The 20,393-nt window shown below is 59.9% G+C and overlaps 3 protein-coding genes across 3 annotated transcripts; 2 read left to right on the top strand and 1 right to left on the bottom strand.

Annotated features, from left to right (window-relative positions):
• Nucleotides 1-285: 285 nt before the first annotated feature.
• On the top strand, nucleotides 286-3,186 carry VTJ83DRAFT_5847 (uncharacterized protein; the record flags this gene model as incomplete). Its single annotated transcript, XM_071012492.1, has 2 exons — nucleotides 286-2,233; nucleotides 2,318-3,186. 2 exons carry the CDS (start codon nucleotides 286-288, stop codon nucleotides 3,184-3,186), a joined length of 2,817 nt encoding a protein of 938 aa, XP_070865222.1.
• Nucleotides 3,187-4,728: 1,542 nt separating this feature from the next.
• On the top strand, nucleotides 4,729-7,244 carry VTJ83DRAFT_5846 (uncharacterized protein; the record flags this gene model as incomplete). The annotated part of the gene is made up of 5 exons (XM_071012491.1): nucleotides 4,729-4,967; nucleotides 5,172-5,342; nucleotides 5,433-5,498; nucleotides 5,567-6,057; nucleotides 6,205-7,244. The coding sequence occupies 5 exons, from the start codon at nucleotides 4,729-4,731 to the stop codon at nucleotides 7,242-7,244; spliced, it is 2,007 nt and encodes a 668-aa protein (XP_070865221.1).
• A 7,185-nt stretch (nucleotides 7,245-14,429) lies between these two features.
• VTJ83DRAFT_5845 (uncharacterized protein) lies at nucleotides 14,430-16,861 on the bottom strand (the record flags this gene model as incomplete). The annotated part of the gene is made up of 4 exons (XM_071012490.1): nucleotides 14,430-15,124; nucleotides 15,191-15,897; nucleotides 15,974-16,111; nucleotides 16,173-16,861. The coding sequence occupies 4 exons, from the start codon at nucleotides 16,859-16,861 to the stop codon at nucleotides 14,430-14,432; spliced, it is 2,229 nt and encodes a 742-aa protein (XP_070865220.1).
• Between the last annotated feature and the right edge of the window lie 3,532 nt (nucleotides 16,862-20,393).

Here is a 20,393-nt window from a genome sequence, read left to right as displayed (position 1 = left end):
GCTCTTTTCCAACATCGGCAGCGCCGTCTCCCAAGGTGCACGACAGAAGGGTGACAAGCCCAGGCAGTTTTTTTTTTCTTCTTGAAGGAGGGAGAAGGAGGAGAGAGGCTTCAGGTGTGGCCTCGGAGCTTCGGAGCGGATCCAAGCCGTTCCAAGAAATCAGACCAACAAGAGGCGCCATAGAGGACCCGCAACGCCGACACGACAGATCCCTCGACAAGCACGCCGTCACCACAACCCCCCCCCCCCCCCCCCCCTCTCTCTATCTTCGAAACCACCGTGATCATGTTCCGCACCTCGGCACGCCAGTTGGCGCGCTGCTCGAGGCTTTCGCTGCTACGGCCCCTCGCAAGGCCAGCCATTCGCCCCACCGTCCTCTTCGCTCAAAGACCCCTCCGCGCCGCCGACCAGCTCGCTCGGAGGTACAATTCGACCAACAACCCGAAGCCGGACGAAGAGAGCGGGCAACAGAGCAATGGCGCCGGCTCCAATTCCCGGCCACCCCCGCCAGGGTTTGTCAAGCTGACGGATGCGGAATGGAAGGAACTGGAGGCCTGGGTCGAGGTCCTCCCTACGCAAAAACAACGCGACGAGATGATCGGCATTTTCAAGCAGATGAAGGAGATCGGGGTCCCTCAGGAGCTGAAGGATATCCTGGAGCACAGGAGGAAGGGTCATGCCAGCCTAAAAGATTTTCTTATACTCCCCAAGGTGGCGTACCGCATGGCGGATGAGCTCGCAAAGCGTGAGATGGAGCAAATGGAGAACCCGGCACCGAACTTTACCTCGAACAAGCCTGGAGAACAGGAAAATGCCAGCTCTGGTGTGAACCAACAACCACAGCAACAACAACAACAATCACAAGAGCCAGCACAGCAGCAGCAGCCATCACAACAATCAGAGTCTCAGCCGCAACAGCAACAACAGCAGCAGCAGCAGCAGCAGCAACAACAGCAACAGCAACAATCCAGCCAACAAGGCCAGGGCCAACAAAAACAGCAACCTCAGGGGACCCCCCCGAATGGCCGCTTTAGCGGGTCCGACACGCTGACATGGATCATCAGCGCGGCGCTTCTCTACCCCTTGTACTCGATGCTGTTCCCGGGCGAGACGTCTCGCGAGATCACATGGCAGGAGCTGCGCAAGAACTTTTTGGACAGGGGCCTGGTTGAGAAGATGGTGGTTGTTGGCAACCGCGTGCGGGTTGAGCTCAACCGCGAGGCTGTCCGCAACATGTATCCCGATTCTCAGGCCGCGAACCCCAACATGGTCTACTACTTCTCGATCGGCTCCGTCGATGCCTTCGAAAGGCGGCTAGACGAGGCCCAGGCGGAGCTCGGCGTCCCGTCGACAGAGAGGATACCGGTCAGCTATACCCACGAGACCAACACGACCAACTTCATCCTGGCCTTTGGGCCGACGCTCCTGCTCGTCGGGTTGCTCGTCTGGGCCTCGCGCCGCGCCAGCGCCATGAACGGCGGGTCCCGCTCCATGTTTGGGTTCGGCAAGAGCCAGGCCAAGATGTTCAATCACGACTCGGCCGTCAAGGTCAAGTTCTCGGATGTGGCCGGCATGGACGAGGCCAAGGTGGAGATCATGGAGTTCGTCAGCTTCCTCAAGACCCCCGAGCGGTTCCAAAGGTTGGGCGCCAAGATCCCGCGCGGCGCCATCCTCTCGGGTCCTCCGGGCACGGGCAAGACGCTGCTTGCCAAGGCCACGGCGGGCGAGTCGCAGGTGCCCTTCTTCAGTGTGAGCGGCTCCGAGTTCGTCGAGATGTTTGTGGGCGTCGGCGCGTCGCGCGTCCGTGACCTCTTCGCCACGGCCCGCAAGAACGCGCCCTGCATCATCTTCATCGACGAGATCGACGCCATCGGCCGGTCGCGCGCCGACGGCGGCGGCTTCCGGAGCGGCGGCAACGATGAGCGCGAGGCCACCCTCAACCAGATCCTGACCGAGATGGACGGCTTCAACACGAGCGAGCAGGTCGTGGTGCTGGCGGGCACCAACCGGCCGGACATCCTCGACAAGGCCCTCATGCGTCCCGGCCGCTTCGACCGTCACATCCACATCGACAGGCCGACCATGAAGGGCCGCCAGGACATCTTCCGCGTCCACCTGCGCAAGATCTTGACCAAGGAGGACATGGAGTACCTGACGGGCCGTCTCGCCGCCCTGACGCCGGGCTTTGCCGGTGCCGACATTGCCAATGCCGTCAACGAGGCGGCGCTTATCGGTATGTTTATTTTTTTCTTCTTCTTTTGGTTGAACCCAGCTGGCCCTTTGATAAATCCGCCCTCGCTAACGCATTGCATCTCAGCTGCCCGTGCCAACGCCCAAACCGTGGAGATGATCCACTTCGAGCAGGCCATCGAGCGTGTCATTGGCGGTCTTGAGCGCAAGTCGCTGGTTCTTAGCCCCGAGGAGAAGCGGACCGTCGCCTACCACGAGGCCGGCCACGCCATCTGCGGCTGGTACTTCCGGTGGGCCGATCCGCTGCTGAAGGTGTCCATCATCCCGCGCGGCCAGGGCGCCCTGGGGTACGCGCAGTACCTGCCCTCGGGAGACGCCTACCTCATGAACACCAACCAGCTGATGGACCGCATGGCCATGACGCTGGGCGGCCGCGTGTCGGAGGAGATCCACTTCCCGACCGTCACGACGGGCGCCAGCGACGACTTCAAGAAGGTCACCCGCATGGCCACCACCATGGTCACGCAGTGGGGCATGTCGGAGAAGCTGGGACCTTTGCACTTTGATAACGACCAGAACCAGCTGCACAAGCCCTTCGCCGAGGCCACGGCGCAGCAGATCGACGCCGAGGTCCGCAGGATCGTGGACCAGGCCTACAAGCAGTGCAAGGATCTCTTGCTGTCCAAGAAGAAGGAGATTGCGCTGGTGGCGGAGGAGCTGCTGCGCAAGGAGGTGCTGACCCGCGACGACCTTGTTCGGCTGCTGGGTCCTCGCCAGTGGCCTGACAAGGAGGAGTTCTCCAAGTTCTTTGACAACCGTCAGGGCCAGCCCAGGCCGCCGCCGCCGCTGGGGACGGAGAATACCGACTCGCCGAACGAGCCGCAGCCGGCCTTGTTTGACGGCCTGAAGGAGGTTGAGAAGCTGGCCGAGGCGGAGAACTTGGCGGAGGGGAAGAAGCCGGTCGAGGGAGAGAAGAAGGTTGACGGGGAGAGGTGAGAGAGAGAGACAAAGAGACAGAGAGAGAGAAACAGTGAGAGAGAAAGGGGAGTTAGCCGGCCGGCCGGCCATCTCGAACGGCAAGACGACAGATCCGCCCGACCGCGAAACAAGAGGCCGATGGCACCTGTCGTTTGCCTGTCGTGCCCGGTCAGTACGTCCGCCTGAACTCGCCTCTCGGAACCACCCAACTCGAACATTTTCTGTATCACTAAGGCGTCCGGGAAAGGAAACAGGGGAGTGGGGAGAGGACTGCTAGAGGAGGAAAAAAGGAGGGGCCCGCGTGTGTGTGTGCTTTCTGGACGACCGTTGGTATGCCTGCCCGTCGCCGTCGCCTCTTCTCTCTCGCTCTGCTCTCTCTCGGACGGAAGACGATCCAACAACCCCAATCGCCACCCCAACCCAGACCCAGACGTAGAATCTGCGGATACCTGGCGCGATAGACGGCACGCTTGAGAGCCCGTGTACAATACTCACCGATCATGACGTTTCTCTTCTTTTGTATCTAGTGGTTGTACATGTATGTAGCTTTTTTGGGAAACCTTTGCTGCACCCTATCGGAATCTTCACCTCACACAGCGCCCAGCTCCCCCTGCCTTCAACAGGGGGGCATCTTGCAGCCATCAATTTCTTCTCGCTACTCTTTTTTTTCTTTCCTGAAGAACTATGATGCTAAAAACAAGAGGGGATGCCAGAAACTGCACGTCTCCCAATATGATGCCACCGCAGAATGGTGCATACTGTAGTAAGGGTGTGCCTGTGTGTGTGTGTGTCTACGTAGTACCGGGGGGGGGGCATATCGGGATGCTTTTCTGAGAGCTCAGCGCGCGTTCCCGTCTTTTGGCGGTGTTTGGGCTGTGGGTCCACCCGTTCGCCGCGCGCCGCGCTATCCTCTAACTAACTAGCGGGTCCGCCTTGTCGAACGCAATTCCGTCTTTGGGTGTTGTAAGATTTCTTGAACCCAAGATTGGACAAGAAAGAGAGAAGAAAAAAACGTGAGCCCTTGGAAACCGGCCCCGGTCTTGAACTCCGGACTTCCATTCTTTCCCCCGCCAATTCGCACATCCTATCCCTCTTGGCCTTCCGGCGGCGACGCGGACCTGCTTTGTCGTTCTTCGTCGTTGGTTGCCGTTGAAAAGTTTTTTCCTGTCAGGGGAGAGAGACGGGGCGCTGTTGACGCGTCGTATACTATAGGCGCTGCTCCGCCGATTTTGAACTGGAGCTGGCCCCCCCCAACGGCGAAGGCTGTCCGCACCAAGTCCCTGTGGGCTTGTGATTCCCGCGGGTGTGAGAGGGACGGGCGTGTTCGCGAGATGATGCCATCGTTGCCAACACCGCTGCCGACGTTCTTGCTTGATCGGGCCTGATCATCGGGGACGTTGCTCTGTCCTGTCTTTGGTTGCTTGGGCATCTCATCTCGTATTAACGCTTGTTTTCTTCTTCTTGGATACCTTACCCCCTTTTTTTTCTTTCTTGCATACATACCGTTTTAATACATCCCTCCACACTCCCACACTCCGCCTGGGGACAAGGGGAGAAGCCATGGCTTCCGAATCCACCCCGACCGCCGCCGTCCCGGGCGTTCCGGACCCGGCGCCCCTTCAAGACCCGGAGCGTGCCACACGCTACCGGGCTCCGCGCCCCGAGGCTTGGTGGAAGATCCACTTGTTCCGGGGCATGGTCAATGACATCCGCAAGAGGGCGCCGTACTACCTCAGCGACTGGACGGATGCGTGGAACTACCGCGTCGTGCCGGCGACGGTGTATATGTTTTTTGCCAAGTAAGTTTCGGCCATCTTCATCATAATCTTCACCGTCCTGCCCGCGTTTGCTTCCCTGCTGCTGGATCCGCTGCTGGTCACCGGGACAAGGCGCCCGAGGGTCCTCCTCGGACCTACGATAGCGGGTTGGCAGAGGCGAAGCGGTGAGGCCATGACATATCGTTACCGGCGGTGTCGAGACAGCACAGGCTGACGATGTGGTAGCATTCTTCCCGCGCTGGCGTTTTCGCTCGACATGTTCAACAAGACCGGCATGCAGTACGGCGTCAACGAGGTGCTTCTTGCGTCGGTCCTGGGTGCCGTAGTCTTCTCCGTGCTGGCATGTCAGCCGCTGGTGATTGTCGGCGTCACCGGCCCGATCACCGTCTTCAACTAGTACGTTGGGTTGGCTCACGTCTTCGGGGTTTGCCTAGAAACAGGAGGCGTTGTCTCGAGTGCTCCAGCTCAAGCTGACCTCTCTGGCAGTACCGTGTACGATATCATGATGCCCAGGGGCACCAACTACCTGGCTTTCATGTGCTGGATCGGCATGTAAGCAGTGACCTTCCTCCCGGGATCCAGATGTGACCAGCCGCAGTCATGCTCACCAACATGCTCAGATGGTCGCTCGTGTTCCACTGGATCCTCGCCATCACCAACTCGTGCAACTGGCTTCGCTACGTCACCCGCTTCCCTTGCGACATATTTGGCTTCTACGTCGCCTTCATCTACCTGCAAAAGGGTATCCAGATCCTCGAGACCCTGGGCGACGGCGAACCCTTCTACCTGTCCGTTGTCGTGGCCCTCCTGGTCTTCGCCATCGCCTACATCTGCGGCGAGCTCGGCAAGAGCAGCCTCTTCAAGCACCCCATCCGCGTCTTCCTCAAAGACTACGGCACGCCTTTGACTCTTGTCTTCTTCACCGGCTTCGTCCACATGGGCAAGATGAAGCACGTCCCGCTCGAGACCCTCCCCACGGGCATCGCCTTCATGCCGACCGCGCCGGACCGAGGTTGGCTGGTCCACTTCTGGGACATCCCCGTGGCCGACATCTTCATCGCCATCCCCTTTGCGCTCTTGCTGACCGTTCTGTTTTGGTTTGATCACAACGGTGAGTTCTCCATCTCTCTCTCTCTCTCTCTCTCTCTCTCTCTCTCTCTCTCTCTCTCTCTCTCTCTCTCTCTCTCTCTCTCTCTCTCTCTCTCTCTCTCTCTCTCTCCCAACCCCTGACGTCCCATCTAACTCGCCCCCTCTGCAGTGTCCTCCCTCATCGCTCAAGGCACCGAATTCCCTCTCAAAAAGCCCGCCGGCTTTCACTGGGACGTGTTCCTCCTGGGCCTCACCACGGGCATTGCCGGCATCCTTGGCCTGCCCTTCCCCAATGGCCTGATCCCGCAGGCTCCCTTCCACACCGAATCCCTCTGCGTGACCGAGTGGGTTCCCGCCGGCGATGACGACTCGGATTCCCACGACGCCAGCGGCGCGAGCGCAGGAGGGAAAGGGAGCTTCAAGCTCCGCAACGCCTACGTCGTCGAGCAGCGGCTGTCCAACCTCGCGCAGGGCTTGCTCACGCTCGGCACCATGACGGGCCCGCTGCTGACCGTCCTGCACCTCGTCCCCCAGGGCGTCCTCGCGGGGCTGTTCTTCATCATGGGCTTCCAGGCCCTCGAGGCCAACGGCGTGACCACCAAGCTGCTGTTCTTGCTGCGCGACGCCGCCCTCACGCCGCCTAACCACCCGCTGAACGGCGGCAGGGGGAAGGGCAAGGCAGGCAAGGGAGAGATCCGCCGCAGCGCCGTCTGGGCCTTTGTGCTCGTCGAGCTGGCTGCCTTCGGCGCCACCTTTGCCATCACCCAGACCGTCGCCGCCGTCGGGTTTCCCGTGTTCATCTTCCTGCTGATCCCGCTGCGCGCCGCCGTGCTGCCGAGGTGGTTGACGCCGGAGGAGCTGGCGGTGTTGGACGAGCCGACGGCGAGCCCGTTTACGATGGAGAGCGTCGGCGGGACGTTTGGCGGAGGAGGGAAAGGAGACGGCGGCGGCGGCAGCGGCGGCTCGGGAGACGACGAGGACGTTGACGTGGCCGTGCTGGAGGATGTGCGCGGCCCGGAGGGGTTGGGGCCGGGCGAGGAAACCGATCGGGCGGCGGCGAGGAGGAAGAAGCACGAGGGGGGCGGCGACGATGGTGAAGATGGTAACGATAGGGGCCGGAGCGATATCGAGCTGGCGGCGTTTGATGGCGGGGCGGCGGGTGTGATGCGGAGGAGATTCAGCACGGCGCAGCGCGATGGGGAGGTTTAGAGGGTGGGCTTCAATAGGCTTTTACTTGGACCCGAGGCCTCATTGTCCACATGGTAGAGACATAGACCAGTATTTCTGTAATTGCGGAGGGCATCGTAGACTACCTACTCACACTGCTCACCGACCACGACCGGCTCGTTCAGGGACCCCCTCTGGCAAGAAGCGAGGCTTTCCTGGCTGTGTAGTTCTCGACGTAGATGGAGAGGTTCGCTTCGGTGTTGTGTTCTCCACGGCCGCCATGACGATTTAGGATGCTGGCTACGGATTCCGCGTACGTCAGTCGGTGGTCGCGCGTCACGGTTTGGTCGGTAGAGTCCCGACATGGACGGTCAAGACATCACAGAGCGCCTGCGAGATGCCTCAGCAACAAGCTAGCGGATAGAAAGATGACGAGAACAAGGCACTTCGGACATGAAATCCAAGAACATCTGCCGAGATCGACATCTCGACGAAAACAAGACCTCTTCTCTCCTCTTCCACCCACCTATATCGGCATGCTTCTCGCTGCATGACAGACCATCCCCGCTACCCTTCTTTGATATGTCGTCCGTCCCAATCTAACGTCTATATCGCCAGCGGAACATGAAGGGTCACACACGGACACGCACGCACAAGGCTGCCCAGCACCGTACAAGCCGTTTCGGCACAATCTCTTGTTCTTCGAGCAGACACTTCTCGCGTCTGCTCTCCTCGTCGGAGGTACGCACAACGAGAAGCCGGTGAACAACCCTCCTCGCTTGTTCTTCGTCAACCAGCAGCCCGTGCGACGGGGCCTAAATTACGCACAACATCAAAAGCCTATTCATGCACGCCTGTGTATCTGGCTGGGACTCGTGTACGGGAAACATGGTATATGAACGAGACACATACACACATATATTATATATACACACATACATGCACACATACACACCAGGCTCTCATACACATACACACACGCGCGCGCGCGCATACACTCATACACAGCCGGCCGATGCGTGCACCGGCGCTGGTCCAGAAGGAAGCGGGCCGGATTCCTAGGAGCTGGTCGGGCAGGCCATGGATAGCTCCGCTCTCCTCGACGAGCGACATCCTTGTTGTTGACCCATCACCACCGGCCGCTCTTCAGCCGGAGGAATGCTACCCCCGACTTCTGGCGGACCCAGGCCTGCGGACGTGGGCATCTCAGCGAGGGCCCACCCCCCGCGCCAGGCGTTGGTCGAGGTTGACCCAGCATCGAGGCCCTGCGCGATGCCGGCTCTCTCATCCGAAAGGGTCGGCTTGGTGAGTGAATCGGACTGGCGCCCCCGCGATTTGGGGAGGGGGCGGGGGGAGGGTGATTCTGCCGCCGGCTTCCACGCTGCTCCATCGAGGGCCCTGCGGCGGCGGCCACCTGGGGTTAGGAAGGGAACGTTCAGCTTGGAGCCGAGCCAGTGACGACGCGGCAGCCATGTCTTCGATGCTGGGTGCCTTTGTCAGTCCGACGACGAAGCGACACAAAGCATCGCGTAGGCCGTTCTCAACCCAACCCCCCCCTCAGCTACCCCGCAAGGAGCAGGGACACTTGTCCCCGCTCCGCTGCATCGACGCCCTGGGGCTCCTCTCTCTCAAGCCAGGATGCTTGAGGGAGGAGGGGGGGGGGAGCGCTTGTGGAAAGGTCGATGCTGGCCACGCGAAGGTCGCCGAGATGCGCACGCGCCGGTTTTTCCAGCGGCACGTGCGTGGCAAGCACCGCGATGTGAAGGCATCTCCTGTCAGCTGTCTATCTGTCCGGTCCGACAGAGCAACAGAGCCCATCCATCCCCCTATCTTCCTCCAGACGGCCCAGCTGAACGAGTTGGAGCCGGCAAGGTCAGCGGGAGGTGAGGAGCAAGACGGTGCTGTGCGGCCCGTATTCCGCCCGAGGACGGTGGCCGCCGTCTTACGCATGACGGCGGTGGTGAGGGGTCGTGGGAGCCTCTGCAGGCAAGCTGATGATGCCCTGGTCAAACCTGAGCTGATCGACTCGACCGAATCCTCCTCCTCCTCCTCTTTCTCCTCCTACTCCTACTCCTACTCCTCCTACTCCTCCCCCCCTCTCCCCCGCCACCCCGGATTGTTCCGCTTGCGAGTATCGCACCCTGTGATCGGCAGGCTTTGTTCCAAACCCCGCTCGCCATCCCTGTCTTCGAGGTCTGCCTTGTTATGCTGACGGAGACGGGACCGCCAGTTATCAGATCGCGAGAGGCTCCACCCCCCCTGCGGACCAGACACGAGGGCGGGCCAAGAGCCGTGGGAGTTGGCGCTTGCAGCAGGCTGCCTGCGGAGACCACCCAGCGCAAGCAGCGCCGGCGGCAGCAGAAGCATGGGCAACACGCTGCCCGGCCAAGAGACGCAAGGCCGTCAGCGAGAGCCGGTCCCATGGGGTAGACGGCTCGTCTCGACGTCTCGGAGTGACGGGCAATTTAGCCGAAAGCAATGCGCTGTGCTAGTCTGGCCATGAACCGCTAGACCGCTCGACCAGGTCAGACTCTGGGTCACGAGCCATGGCAAATCACAGCCGTCGACGGCTTGGTCTGGGTCGGGAGGGATGTTGCACCCTGTAGCGTTCCCGGCGAGAAAAAAACCGGAACGCGTGGGTGACCGCCAGCCACGGCGTATGGTTACTGCGTAACCGGTGAAGGAGGAAATAATGATAGACCACCGCCCCTACGGCGGGTTTCCGGCCGCGGTATGGCAGCCTTGGACATCGGGTTCTCGGCCGCTGACTCGAAGTCGTTTTATTTTTTTTTTCTCGGCTTGCAGATGAGAACCCCGAAGAGCGGATAAGGCGCGGCGTCGAGCGTCGGTACCGTTTGTTGTTGTGTCGAGTCTGTCGATGACGGGAGTGAGGTTGCAGCCCTCCCCTCTCAGACTGGAGCTTGTTGCAACGCAGGACGGTGCACTCGCTGGTAACGTTGGTCCAAACACCCCCAACACATCCACAACATCCCGAGCTCGATGTGACGGACACGACTCCACCGACGCCAGCATCTGCCGTTTTGCACAGAGTTTGTCCTGATGCTCTGTAGTAGTGAAGAAACGGAGGTGGTCCAGTGGTCAGGGGCGCTTCTTCACTGGGAGACCCCCCCCCCCCCCTGACTGAAAGAAAACAATGCACGAGCCATAGTTACTCTGTATGTCAGGTAGGCTTTTGGCCCTGGCAGGACGGATCTGAGCAGATGTGGGCCCCAGATCGAAATCACCCGGCAAAGCAGCACTTGTACGCTAGTGTAGTGCAGCAGTGCACACTAGTGTAGTGTATGTACTGTGTAGTAGTAGTTACTCCGTGGTGTACGAAGTAATGCCATTTCACTTCCTCCCCCCCCCCCCCCCCCCCCCCCTGCCTCCGCATCCCGCGGGCCCAGAAACCTTCTTCACATGCCGTCCCATCGTAAACTCGAGGTTCCTTTCGCAACTCTGCTTCCGAGCTCCTTGGTTGTGGGATTGAAGCCGCCTGGAGATTCAGCCAGGTTGCGTACCTGCATACGTAGTAGATACCCCGTACCCAAGCTTGGAACGTCGCAAAGGCCATGCAAAAAGTCATACATAGCCCATCGTCAGGGCCTTCAATCGCCCTTCCCGGCTTCGGGACTATGTACTGCGTACATACATACTACATAGCTCACCCACGTCGTGCAGCTGGGCTGGGCCGATGGAGACGATGGAGACGCGAGTTGTGGGTTTGCGGGGAGAGAGCCCCCCTCCCAAAGCCGGTCCGGGTCCAGTCTCTGCCCCTGCACCCGAACCCTGCCCTGGCCCCCCATGTCCCGTTCGGTCTCGGAATGTAAGATGCGATTCCCATTTCGGGTAGCCATGTCGCTGGAGTCTCCTGAGCATGGCCGTTCTGGGACGACGAATGCCGCGAGGTTAGCCGCGCTCCGTTGTCGAACTAAGCGCTCTCTGACGGACCCTTGGGAAAAAAAGAAAAAAAAAAAAAACGGGCTTGACCCTTGTCCGGGATGTCCAAGTAAGCACAACTGATCGAGGGTCGCCGTCCCGAGGGAACCAACCGGAATACTCCGGCCATGCCTCAGAGACGACAGACAGACCTCATGACAAGCCAGAATCCCTCATGCAGGCGGTGACATTCCGTACATGCTTGTCGTGTAGGACTTACCTGGTATCCGTGGCCTTCCCCCGCTCGTTTCTCATGGTTCCAGGCTCCGAGCCGTACCGGCGATCACCGGCTCGCCCGTGGTGGTCTGTCTGTGTGCGAGGGCCAGGCGAGGTGAGCTCTGCATCCTGGTTCTGACAGAGGCCCCGAACCGGATGCACAGGCTGATCAGGAACAGCCTGTATTCGAAGGTCGCAGCCACGCGCGCAGCGCAGGCTCAGTTGCATCGACGAGGCCGTGGTGCAACTCTCTTTGACACTCCGGTGGTTCTTGTTGCTCCCAATCAAATACCGTCGCGGCGTTCCATTCCGCACCCCCCCCCTTATTTTCCGATCAAGCGCTTCCCCGGACTGCGCCAAGCTGGGTCCCCAGTGACATCCCCCGTTGCGTCCTCGTGGTTTCATCCAACGCAGGGAGAGACGGTGCTGCCGCAGCTGAGCATCCGTCCCCTTCTCCCTCCGCCCTCCGAGATCAGCGTCGAACGTCATGGCATCCAGGACAGGGAGGGCATCCCTCGGCCAATAGCCACAGCTTGGTTCCCGGCGGAAGCGTCGCCCACGGTGAAACTTGGGGTTGGTGGCCTTTCTGTTGGCTTTCTTCCGGATCGACCAGAGAGTTCCCAACAATGAAAAATCCTGTAGATGCTCCGGGAGGATAGGAGCCATGTTGTCTCGACGGCAGGCTCCCGGCGGAAAGGGAAGGGATGTCGGCACAGCCTCCCTTTTCATTAACGCCCAGGGCGAAGCTTTGTGGCGCGAACGACCTTGTTGGCTTCGCACGGAAACCACCACATCAATGTCCGATCCAGGAGTGCCAAGGCACAACTCCGACCGGTATTGCATCCTGCGTAGTGCATGGCACAGTAACTACATGGTGTTCATGTTCACTTCACTTTCTGAGCCCTCCCGGGGGAGTTGGTTCGTTCATTCAGCCTTGCCATTGGCACGCAGCTATCGAGGGGGGGGGGGGGGGGGGTGGTCCGTCGATAACCTAGTTTCCTGCATAACTACCGTTGGTTACTGTGTATGTGGAGACGTTTGCTGACGTCAGTCAAACCCGTTAGATGCATAATGTTGCACGACAAGTGACATGGCGGGCCAAGGAACGGCACGACAGCACGGGTATCGACCGAAATGAGGCCGTCGTCGGTGGCAGCCAACCACGACCGGTACCAAAGGGACGACGTTTCGGCATTGCCTTCCGATTCCGTTAAGAGACTATGGGACTATGGGACACGCGGCTTGCCCCAGCAGAGAGAGAGAGAGAGAGAGAGAGCGAGCGAACGACGTTTCCTGATGTTTCCTCTGATGCTCAAACATCTCCGAGGATGTGGCCGAAGTGACAAGAGAGATAGATGGGGCTGGATGCATTCCTTGTCATCTCGGATCACGGCGCCCTACTTACACTAACTAGTCCAAGTACCTTCATGAGGTGGGCGCGAAGGAACAAGCTTAATGTGGTGGAGAAGCCGTTTTATTGTTTTTTTTTTTTTTCCTCAACTTACTACTAGAATGGCCCGGCGGACAGCGGAGTTCGGAGGCGCTGTCAACGGGGGAGGACCGCTACAGGCACTCCGGCCCCTACATACGCCGACTGATGAACCAGGGTCCGGACCCATCCACGGGCGCCATATTCCTGTGCCCGTTCACACCTCGTGGTGGCTGCCCGGCAATCAAAACTCCGCAGCGAATCGAGCTCGCCAGCCCACTTGGCTGCATGCAAACGGTCAGAGGGAGCAACAGCCAGGGTGCCAGGTGCAGCAGCAGGGCATAACGGGGTGGGCAGAAGCAAGCTGGTTATGTTTCTTCTGCAGAAGCCATGCATGGCCGGCTGTGGATGTGTAATGACATTGTACACCCCCGGGATGGGTCGTCCAGCCCGCCTGGACTGTGGCCATGGCCCAGCTGGAGTCGTTGGTTCCTTTGGAGGGTCGGGGCACGCAGCCCTGAACGCTCCCTTCGTCTCGCTTGTTAGGCGCTTGTACACCATGGGCTCGCCGTACCTCGCGGCCGGGTCGCAGTCCTTCGAGTGGTTCAGAGGTGGTTCTCCCCGTCCTACCCCCATCCTCCGTTCCAAGACGGGACAATTTTCGCTGCCGCGAAAAAAAAAAAAATCTCACAACTAGGAACCAGGGGATGTGTCCAAGATGCCGGGCTATGTAGGCAGGCTTTGTCGTTCCTCTATTTTCTTCACATGTACATACAGGGGATGCTGGCGTACGGTAGTAGAGCCAAAGTGCAAGCAGATGTCCAGCTACCTATTGCCCACGCAAGCTTTGGTGCGTCTGAACAGGAGAGAGTCAAGCCTCCGTCGGCAATCCAACCCACAAACACCTACAACACATACATTAAAACTGCTATTTGAACAGACAAGCCCGAGTGATCCGCACAAAAAGAAAAGAATTGAGCCTATCCTCAGTTTCTGGCCGAGATGTGTGTGTGTGTATGTGTGTGCGCTCTTGGGAGTTCATCCATTTCATCCAACCCCTTCTCACCGGCCACTCCAATCCCCAATCCCTCTTCGCCGGCCGTGGAGACATCAGAAGACGGTAATGATATCAAAGGAAATACCGCTTACCCCAACCAACTACGCCCAAAAAAACCGAACCGCCCCCCGGCCCCGACCCCGCATCCCCTGGTGCTCCAACACCATGTGTGCATGTATGTATGTGTAGTGTGTGTGTTTGTGTGTGTATGTGTGTGTGTGTGTGTTTCCAGAACAAATAAAAAGGTAGAAGTTCCGCATTGCGGCAGGTTGGTCATCACAGGAGAAAAGACATAGGGAATCGAGAGGTTTTGGTCCAAAGAAATGGGCAACGTCTTGACGTTACTTCGTGGCGTTGGAGCAGAAAAAAAAAAAAAAAAAAAAAGAAAGCCTCCGTCCCCAAGTCCGAGTTCAGGGAGGAGAGAAAATAGAAAATAAACAATAGGGTCCATAAGAAGGGGTGAAATGTGCAGCAGGATGTACTTTGTACGGCCAATAATATCCGCGCTAAAAATTCGAGAGAGAGAGATCTCACCCCTCGAAGGAAACGGGGGCCATATGGTGGTTGGTTTCAAAGAGCCGTGTTGTTACGCCGCGCTCCCGTACGCAGCAGCCCCAGGCGGTGGAACCGTCGCGCTCGGCCCCGTAAAGCTCCTCCGGCGCTTCATCCCTAACGGGTCCGTGTAATCATCCGCCGGATGAGGCGGGCGGTGGTGATGGTCTGGAGGGACCGCGGTGCTTTGAGCGTGGCCATGGCCGTGCGTAGGAGGTGGTGGCGGGGCGGCAGGGCCCAACCCCAGCGGTCCGCCGGCGCCCCCGAAGCTATCGCGGAGAGGCGTCCTCGTCGCGGTGGTCGCGCTCGGCGCGCTCGCTGTCGCGGCCTGGAAGGCTTGCGAGAAGTCGTTGGGAGGGGCGATGGGCGCGCTCATTTGCGGCATCGAGTAGTCGGTGGTGGAGGTGCGGTGATAGGGGAAGGTGGTGCGCGGGATGGAGAAGTCAACGGGTGCGGTGAGCGGGGCAGACGGGAAGCTGCCTGTGTAGCTTGATGAGACGCCGCCGCCGAGGTGAGGTGTTGTTGGGGTGCGAGGGCCACCAGGAGAGGGTGCCGAGGTGGTTTGCAGGCCGCCGGAGCCGATGGCGGAGCGGAATTGAGTTCTTAGGTCCAGGCCGAGAGGGAGAGATGCCGACGCTGCTCGGAGGCGAGAGGTGCGCTGCTGGTTTGCTTGCAAGCCGGAGGACTGGAAGCTGGAGTAGTGTGTTGGTGATTGGACCGTGGGCGCTGCTGTGAGACCATTGTCAGCCAGATTTCCTACTAACCAAGACCGAGAGGCTCCCGAAAACCACCTACCGGCGTAGCTGGTCGAATCATAAGGACCCAGGCCGGCCGCCGAAGTCCCGCCCACTTGGCTATGCTGGTACATGTCATGCCGTTGACCTGGCCCGATCTGAGGGGAGGAGTTCCCGCCGTGGTAGGTCGTATAGTCGATGGCATCGCCCTTCCATGACATGCTCGTACGCAAAGGAGACTGGAGGCTGTCCGATCGTGGCCTCGTCATGGGGTCGCGGAGCTGGAGCGGTTGCAGCGGCCGAATCTGCTGGCGCTGGTGCATCTGCATCCCGGAGTCGAGGCTGGCCTGTCGCGCGAAGGGGTTGGAACCCCTCGGCCCGGCGGCCATGGGCGCTGCCGAGAGGTGGCTTGGGTATCCGTAGCGGTCGGTAGAGGTCGGAGAGATGGGGGAGAGGATGTCTGGCGTGCTTAGACCCGCCGATGGGTTGAACCCGATGCTTCCAAACGCCGGGCTCAAGCCCGTCGGCGAGAGATGCTCATCGCCTTCGTGGCGCCTCACGTCCACCATGAGGGGACGCATCATGTGGTCCGCGTAGGAAGCGCCGCCGAGGTCCACGGGGGAGGTTAAGGGGGTCCCAAGGCTGTGGTGCATAGGTGCGCCGTACTGAGAGTGTAGCGCGCCGAGGCTGTCAAAATCTTCAGGGACCGCCCTCATCTTCAACATACGCTCTCGATCGTCGGCGTTTAAGCGCTTGATTTTGGCGCGTCTAGGCTTCTGGTCAGCTTCCAGGTTGACGATTCAACGGAATGGCATGTGCGGCTGGACGGTCCCATGCAACGTACCGGTTCTGGAACCACACCTGAACTTGACGGGGACTAAGGCCGGGAATCTCCCGAGAAAGGCGTTCGCGGTGTGCAGCATCGGGATGTGGCTGCTTGGCGAATTCGCTCATGAGGAACCGCGTTTGTTGGTGCGTGAGCCTGAACCGGGTGAGCGAGAATGGCCATTGGCTTGAAAACCAAGACTCGGGCTTCCACGTACCTGAAGCGCTTCATCTTCCGCCGCTGCGCCGTCCGCTCTGCCGCCGTCTGAGGTTGTTGCTGTTGCTGCCCCTGCCCTTGCCCCTGCTGAGATTCCCCTTCTTGATGCTCCCCATCGGCCATCTCTTCATCCTCTACCACCTCTTCGTCCTCCTCTTTGACAGCATTCTGACCCTCGTTCCCCGAGTGGCTCGGGGCCGTCTCGGAGCCATGTCCGCCCGAGGACACAGAGCTGAGCGGGTTCGAACTGAGGGACATGGTCGTGGTCTCTGTCGATGTTGGCGGCTCTTCATACGGCAACTCGGCCGTCTTGGGCGGGTACTGATCCCCTTGGACCTCCTGGTGCTCCGGAACCGGTGACGGTTGTTTTGGTTGGCGAAGCCCCAAGGGGTCAACGCGGTGACCCAGCGGAGAGTTCTCCGCCTTGGGAACCTCGGTCGGCACGGTCACGGTCCGCGGTTGCGCCTGAGGATCGGCGCTCTGTCCAGAGTTGGTCACATGCTCGTATGACTGCGAGAAGATGGTATTGTCGCCTGGCGGGAGGAACGAGTACTGAGCCTGCCAGTCCGACTGCGTCGTGTCGAAGTTGTTCGACATGCGTAATTTCTCCGCTGGCTTGCGAAAGGCTGTCTCGAACTTGCTGGTAGACCAAGGACTCTGCTCCGTGACCGCGTGTCTCGTAACAAGCATTGGGAACTCTGAAGGGGGGGAATTGCCGCTTGGTGCCGTGAACTCTAGCGTCTGTTACAAATGACAGATGCGACTGGGCTTAGACAATCGTCTCGGGTTGCGTGTGGGAGCGAATGACGAGCGGGCGGCTCGAGTTGAGCGAGTGTCGTTGCTGGCACGCCGAGGAATCAGGAGCCACCGAGGGGTACATTCACCGGTGGCAACATTCACTCCAGGTCGCCAGGCCTGTTTACCGTTCAAATCGCAAGTCCGGATCTCCGGTGATCTCTGCCCGGCAGATCGTCTCAGGCCTCGAGGCCGACGGATGGGATCGATGAGGGCCGGAAGAGTAAGATGTATCAGAGCCGGTCAGTGCCCCGCTGTCACTTGCTGCCTGTCTGCCTGGGCGTTTCTTCCGAGAGGAGACGAAACAGTCGGCGCCGAGAAGGATAGCAAGGCGTCGGATCCAAGGCGAAAACCTGAGGGTGGAGGAGGATGATGATGATGTTGTTGCGCAGTTTGTCGTACCAGAACACGACCGCAGCCAGTCAAAGCGAGGATCGGATCAGGCTGCCGGGCGCCCCAGATCAGGAGAGGGAACCGGAGGGTCTGCTGTGTTGTTGAAGGGACCCAACTGTGAGCGGCACTGGGCCCGGTCCTGTGAAACTTGTCGGGAGGCGGCGGCGGTGGTGGTGGTGAGGAGATGGTCGTAGGGTGGAAGACCAAGGCAAAAGAGAGGAGAGAGGAAGGTCTTGGCTTAGGAGCGTCCCGGAGGTAGGATGATATCTTGTATGGAACCTGGACGTTTGCGGGGGAGGGTCCGCCGGCTGATGGGTAACCCTGGGGAACGGAATAGGGCCGGGAGTTCACTCAAGGCGGCGAGGAAGGCTGGCTGGTTCGGTGGTATTAAGGCCCGTTCCCCTGGTCCCCTGGTCTAGAGTAGGATGGAGATGGGAGCAATACCGAGGGGGAGTCCAGCCCGAGCCCACAGCGGAGGGGCGCCGAAGCCGCATTCACGGGCAGAAGACAGGGTGTGCACGGGCAACGGTAACAATGACTGGAGCTGCCCGAGAGGGATTGGGATACCTGGTACCTGACAGGCGGCTGGGTGTTATCGCTATGATCCAGGGTATGTGTCCCGAGGGAGTTTGACGTCTCGATCCGAGGAAGCACATGAGAAGCTAGCAATTCCCCTTGTCGAGGCCGCCGGTGTTTCTGCTCAGGACGGAATCACCAAGAAGCGACTCGATGCTCCACAGTCCGTTCCGGAGACGCCTCGGAGTCCAAAGAAGCTCGCGGAGAGCAGCAAAGCCATAGCGAGAGAGGACTGGTGGGCGATGGAAGATCTCGGCTGAATGGCTAATGCCGTGCCAGGCGTTTGATGGAACCAACCGCAGTCACGTCTGCCACGCCAGACGTAAAGCCGCCCAAAAAACGGACCGGAAACGTTAACGCCAAGTCTGGCCTCTACCAGAAGGCGAAGCCAAGTGCCTGAAAGGAGGAGTTGGTCAAGGGGAACCCGCCTGGGGCGCGCTGAGCTCGGCTGATCCCTCGCGTGGGCTGCTAAAGAAGTATCCTTAGCCGAGCCGACGGGATGGGACGGAGACCAACAACCCCAATACCTGAGAGATGAGGCAGGAGGTACTGTGCTGCTATCTGGCGGGCTTGGTGTCGGTGAAAGTTTCTCTGCAGGCCAGCAACCATAATTTCCAGGATGGAAACCTTGTTGTTGAAGACCAGCTGTGCTCCAGGCGTGCGACTCAAGTGCGGGCTTCTACGAGACGCGGCCCTTGCAGAGAGGCCGCGGGAGAGGGATCGATGCCATGGCTTGGTCGTTCCTGAGATCGGCTGATTGGCCCATTGAGACGCTCGCCCAGCGTCGATTCCACGGAAAACAGCATGGCCGTTGTCGACGTTCCGCGCCGGCATAGCCAATCGCGGAGGACAGGGTCAGGGGCGTGCAGCGTCAGTCGCTTGGGCTGCGGGGAGAGGCGTGAGAAGAGGGGAGACAGAGCCAGGGTAAGATGGAGGGTGAACGGCTTCCCAGACAAGCTGACAGCGCTGGGGACCCGCCTGGATCACCTAGCCACCAAGTAACGTTATATCCCAGCAGTTACTGGAAACGGTAAACCAAGGCCAGTATTGTGCGGAGGGTTGTGGAGGAGTGCGATGGTCGTGGTGATGTGGGGATACCACTGTTTGACAGATTGAGCCGTGAGCAGCTTAGGGCGACGTGGAGGGGAGGGGACGGTGAGAATACGGAAGATCACCGACCAGATCTCCCTTCTCTTGGCTGCCGGGATCTGAACCAAGCAAGCGGCTAGAGGCTGGGGGCGGTGGGTCGTGGTGAGGTTGTGTAGCAGCGGTGGTGACGGTGGTATGCAGCCATGTCCTGAGCGGATTAGGAAGGAGGATAACCGGCTTGGAAGCGATCAGGCTCGAATGGTAGCGGGCAATGCCTGAGGATTTAGCCTGGCGTAGGCAGCGCCCTGCCCTCGAGCGCCTCCTTCGGCGCCGTCGTGCACCCGGCCAGGCTCGGGCTAACGCATGCGGTTTGCGACAGAGAGCAACGGAGTTTCAGCCATGTGCCCGCACCTGAACATCAAGTCCAGCTTCATCAGCTGAGCTGAAAAGATCGGTCGAGGAGGAACCTGAGGAAGGTGAGCAAGACATATAGTAGCAACAGGGATTGAGAGGAGATTCCGAATGCGGTATGGCGGATCGCGGCGAGGGACGAGGCCAAAAAGCTTGTGCGATTCGGGGCCATCTGTCATCGGGCAAGCAGTCATCCTTGATCGGGTCGCGGTAGTAGTGTAGTGGTGGTGGGGTGGATTGGCCGTGACAGACAGACGCGGCATTTGGTAAGAAGTGAACGGCGTTTTGTCGCACCATGCCCGGTCTGTGTGTGCTCTGCCGCCAAACCACCAATGCCGACGCAACGAAGCAATACGGAGTCAAGAGTCTGGGGAAACGGACACCTCCGTGGCATGCTCATCTCACGAAAAAGAACCAAGTCCCGGACCGGGCCATCGGAGGGGTGGGAAGCAGCGCCGAACGACACAGCAGGCTGAAGTGGTGTGGTGCGCCCCGACCAGGCACGCAGGCCAGGGGCAGGCAGAGGGAGACGGGCTTGGGTGGAGATCGACGCGAGCCTTCTGGTGGAGCGAGGCAGATGCAAGAAAGGCCGTGGCCAGAAGCGGGTTGGGGCATGGTGTTTGTTGTGCAGCGTGAAGGTTGCAACGGGGTGGGCGGCGTGGCGCGAGGCATGGCTTCGCGACAACCGGACGGCACCCCTCTCCCCAACGGCGGAAGGTTTCCAGGGATTATTTCGCCGCAACACCCCCGGGAGTCAAATTAGCGTCAAGTTAGCGTTGGCTTGGTGAAGCGTTTGACGATGCGAGGGGACCAGCCCATGGGCTTTGCGCTGCGGGTCAACATCCCCCTGGAAGCCCTGGGTGCCGTATGCGCTAGTTAGTTGCCCAACACAAAGGTGCTGGCGGGAGAATCAGGTCTGCACATGTGAACGACGGACTGCGCAAGAATGAGCTGCGGA

This window comes from Remersonia thermophila, chromosome 5, assembly GCF_042764415.1.
Source record: "Remersonia thermophila strain ATCC 22073 chromosome 5, whole genome shotgun sequence".
NCBI classification, from domain to species: Eukaryota; Fungi; Ascomycota; class Sordariomycetes; order Sordariales; family Chaetomiaceae; genus Remersonia; species Remersonia thermophila.
This window is presented reverse-complemented; position numbering and strand designations above follow the sequence as displayed.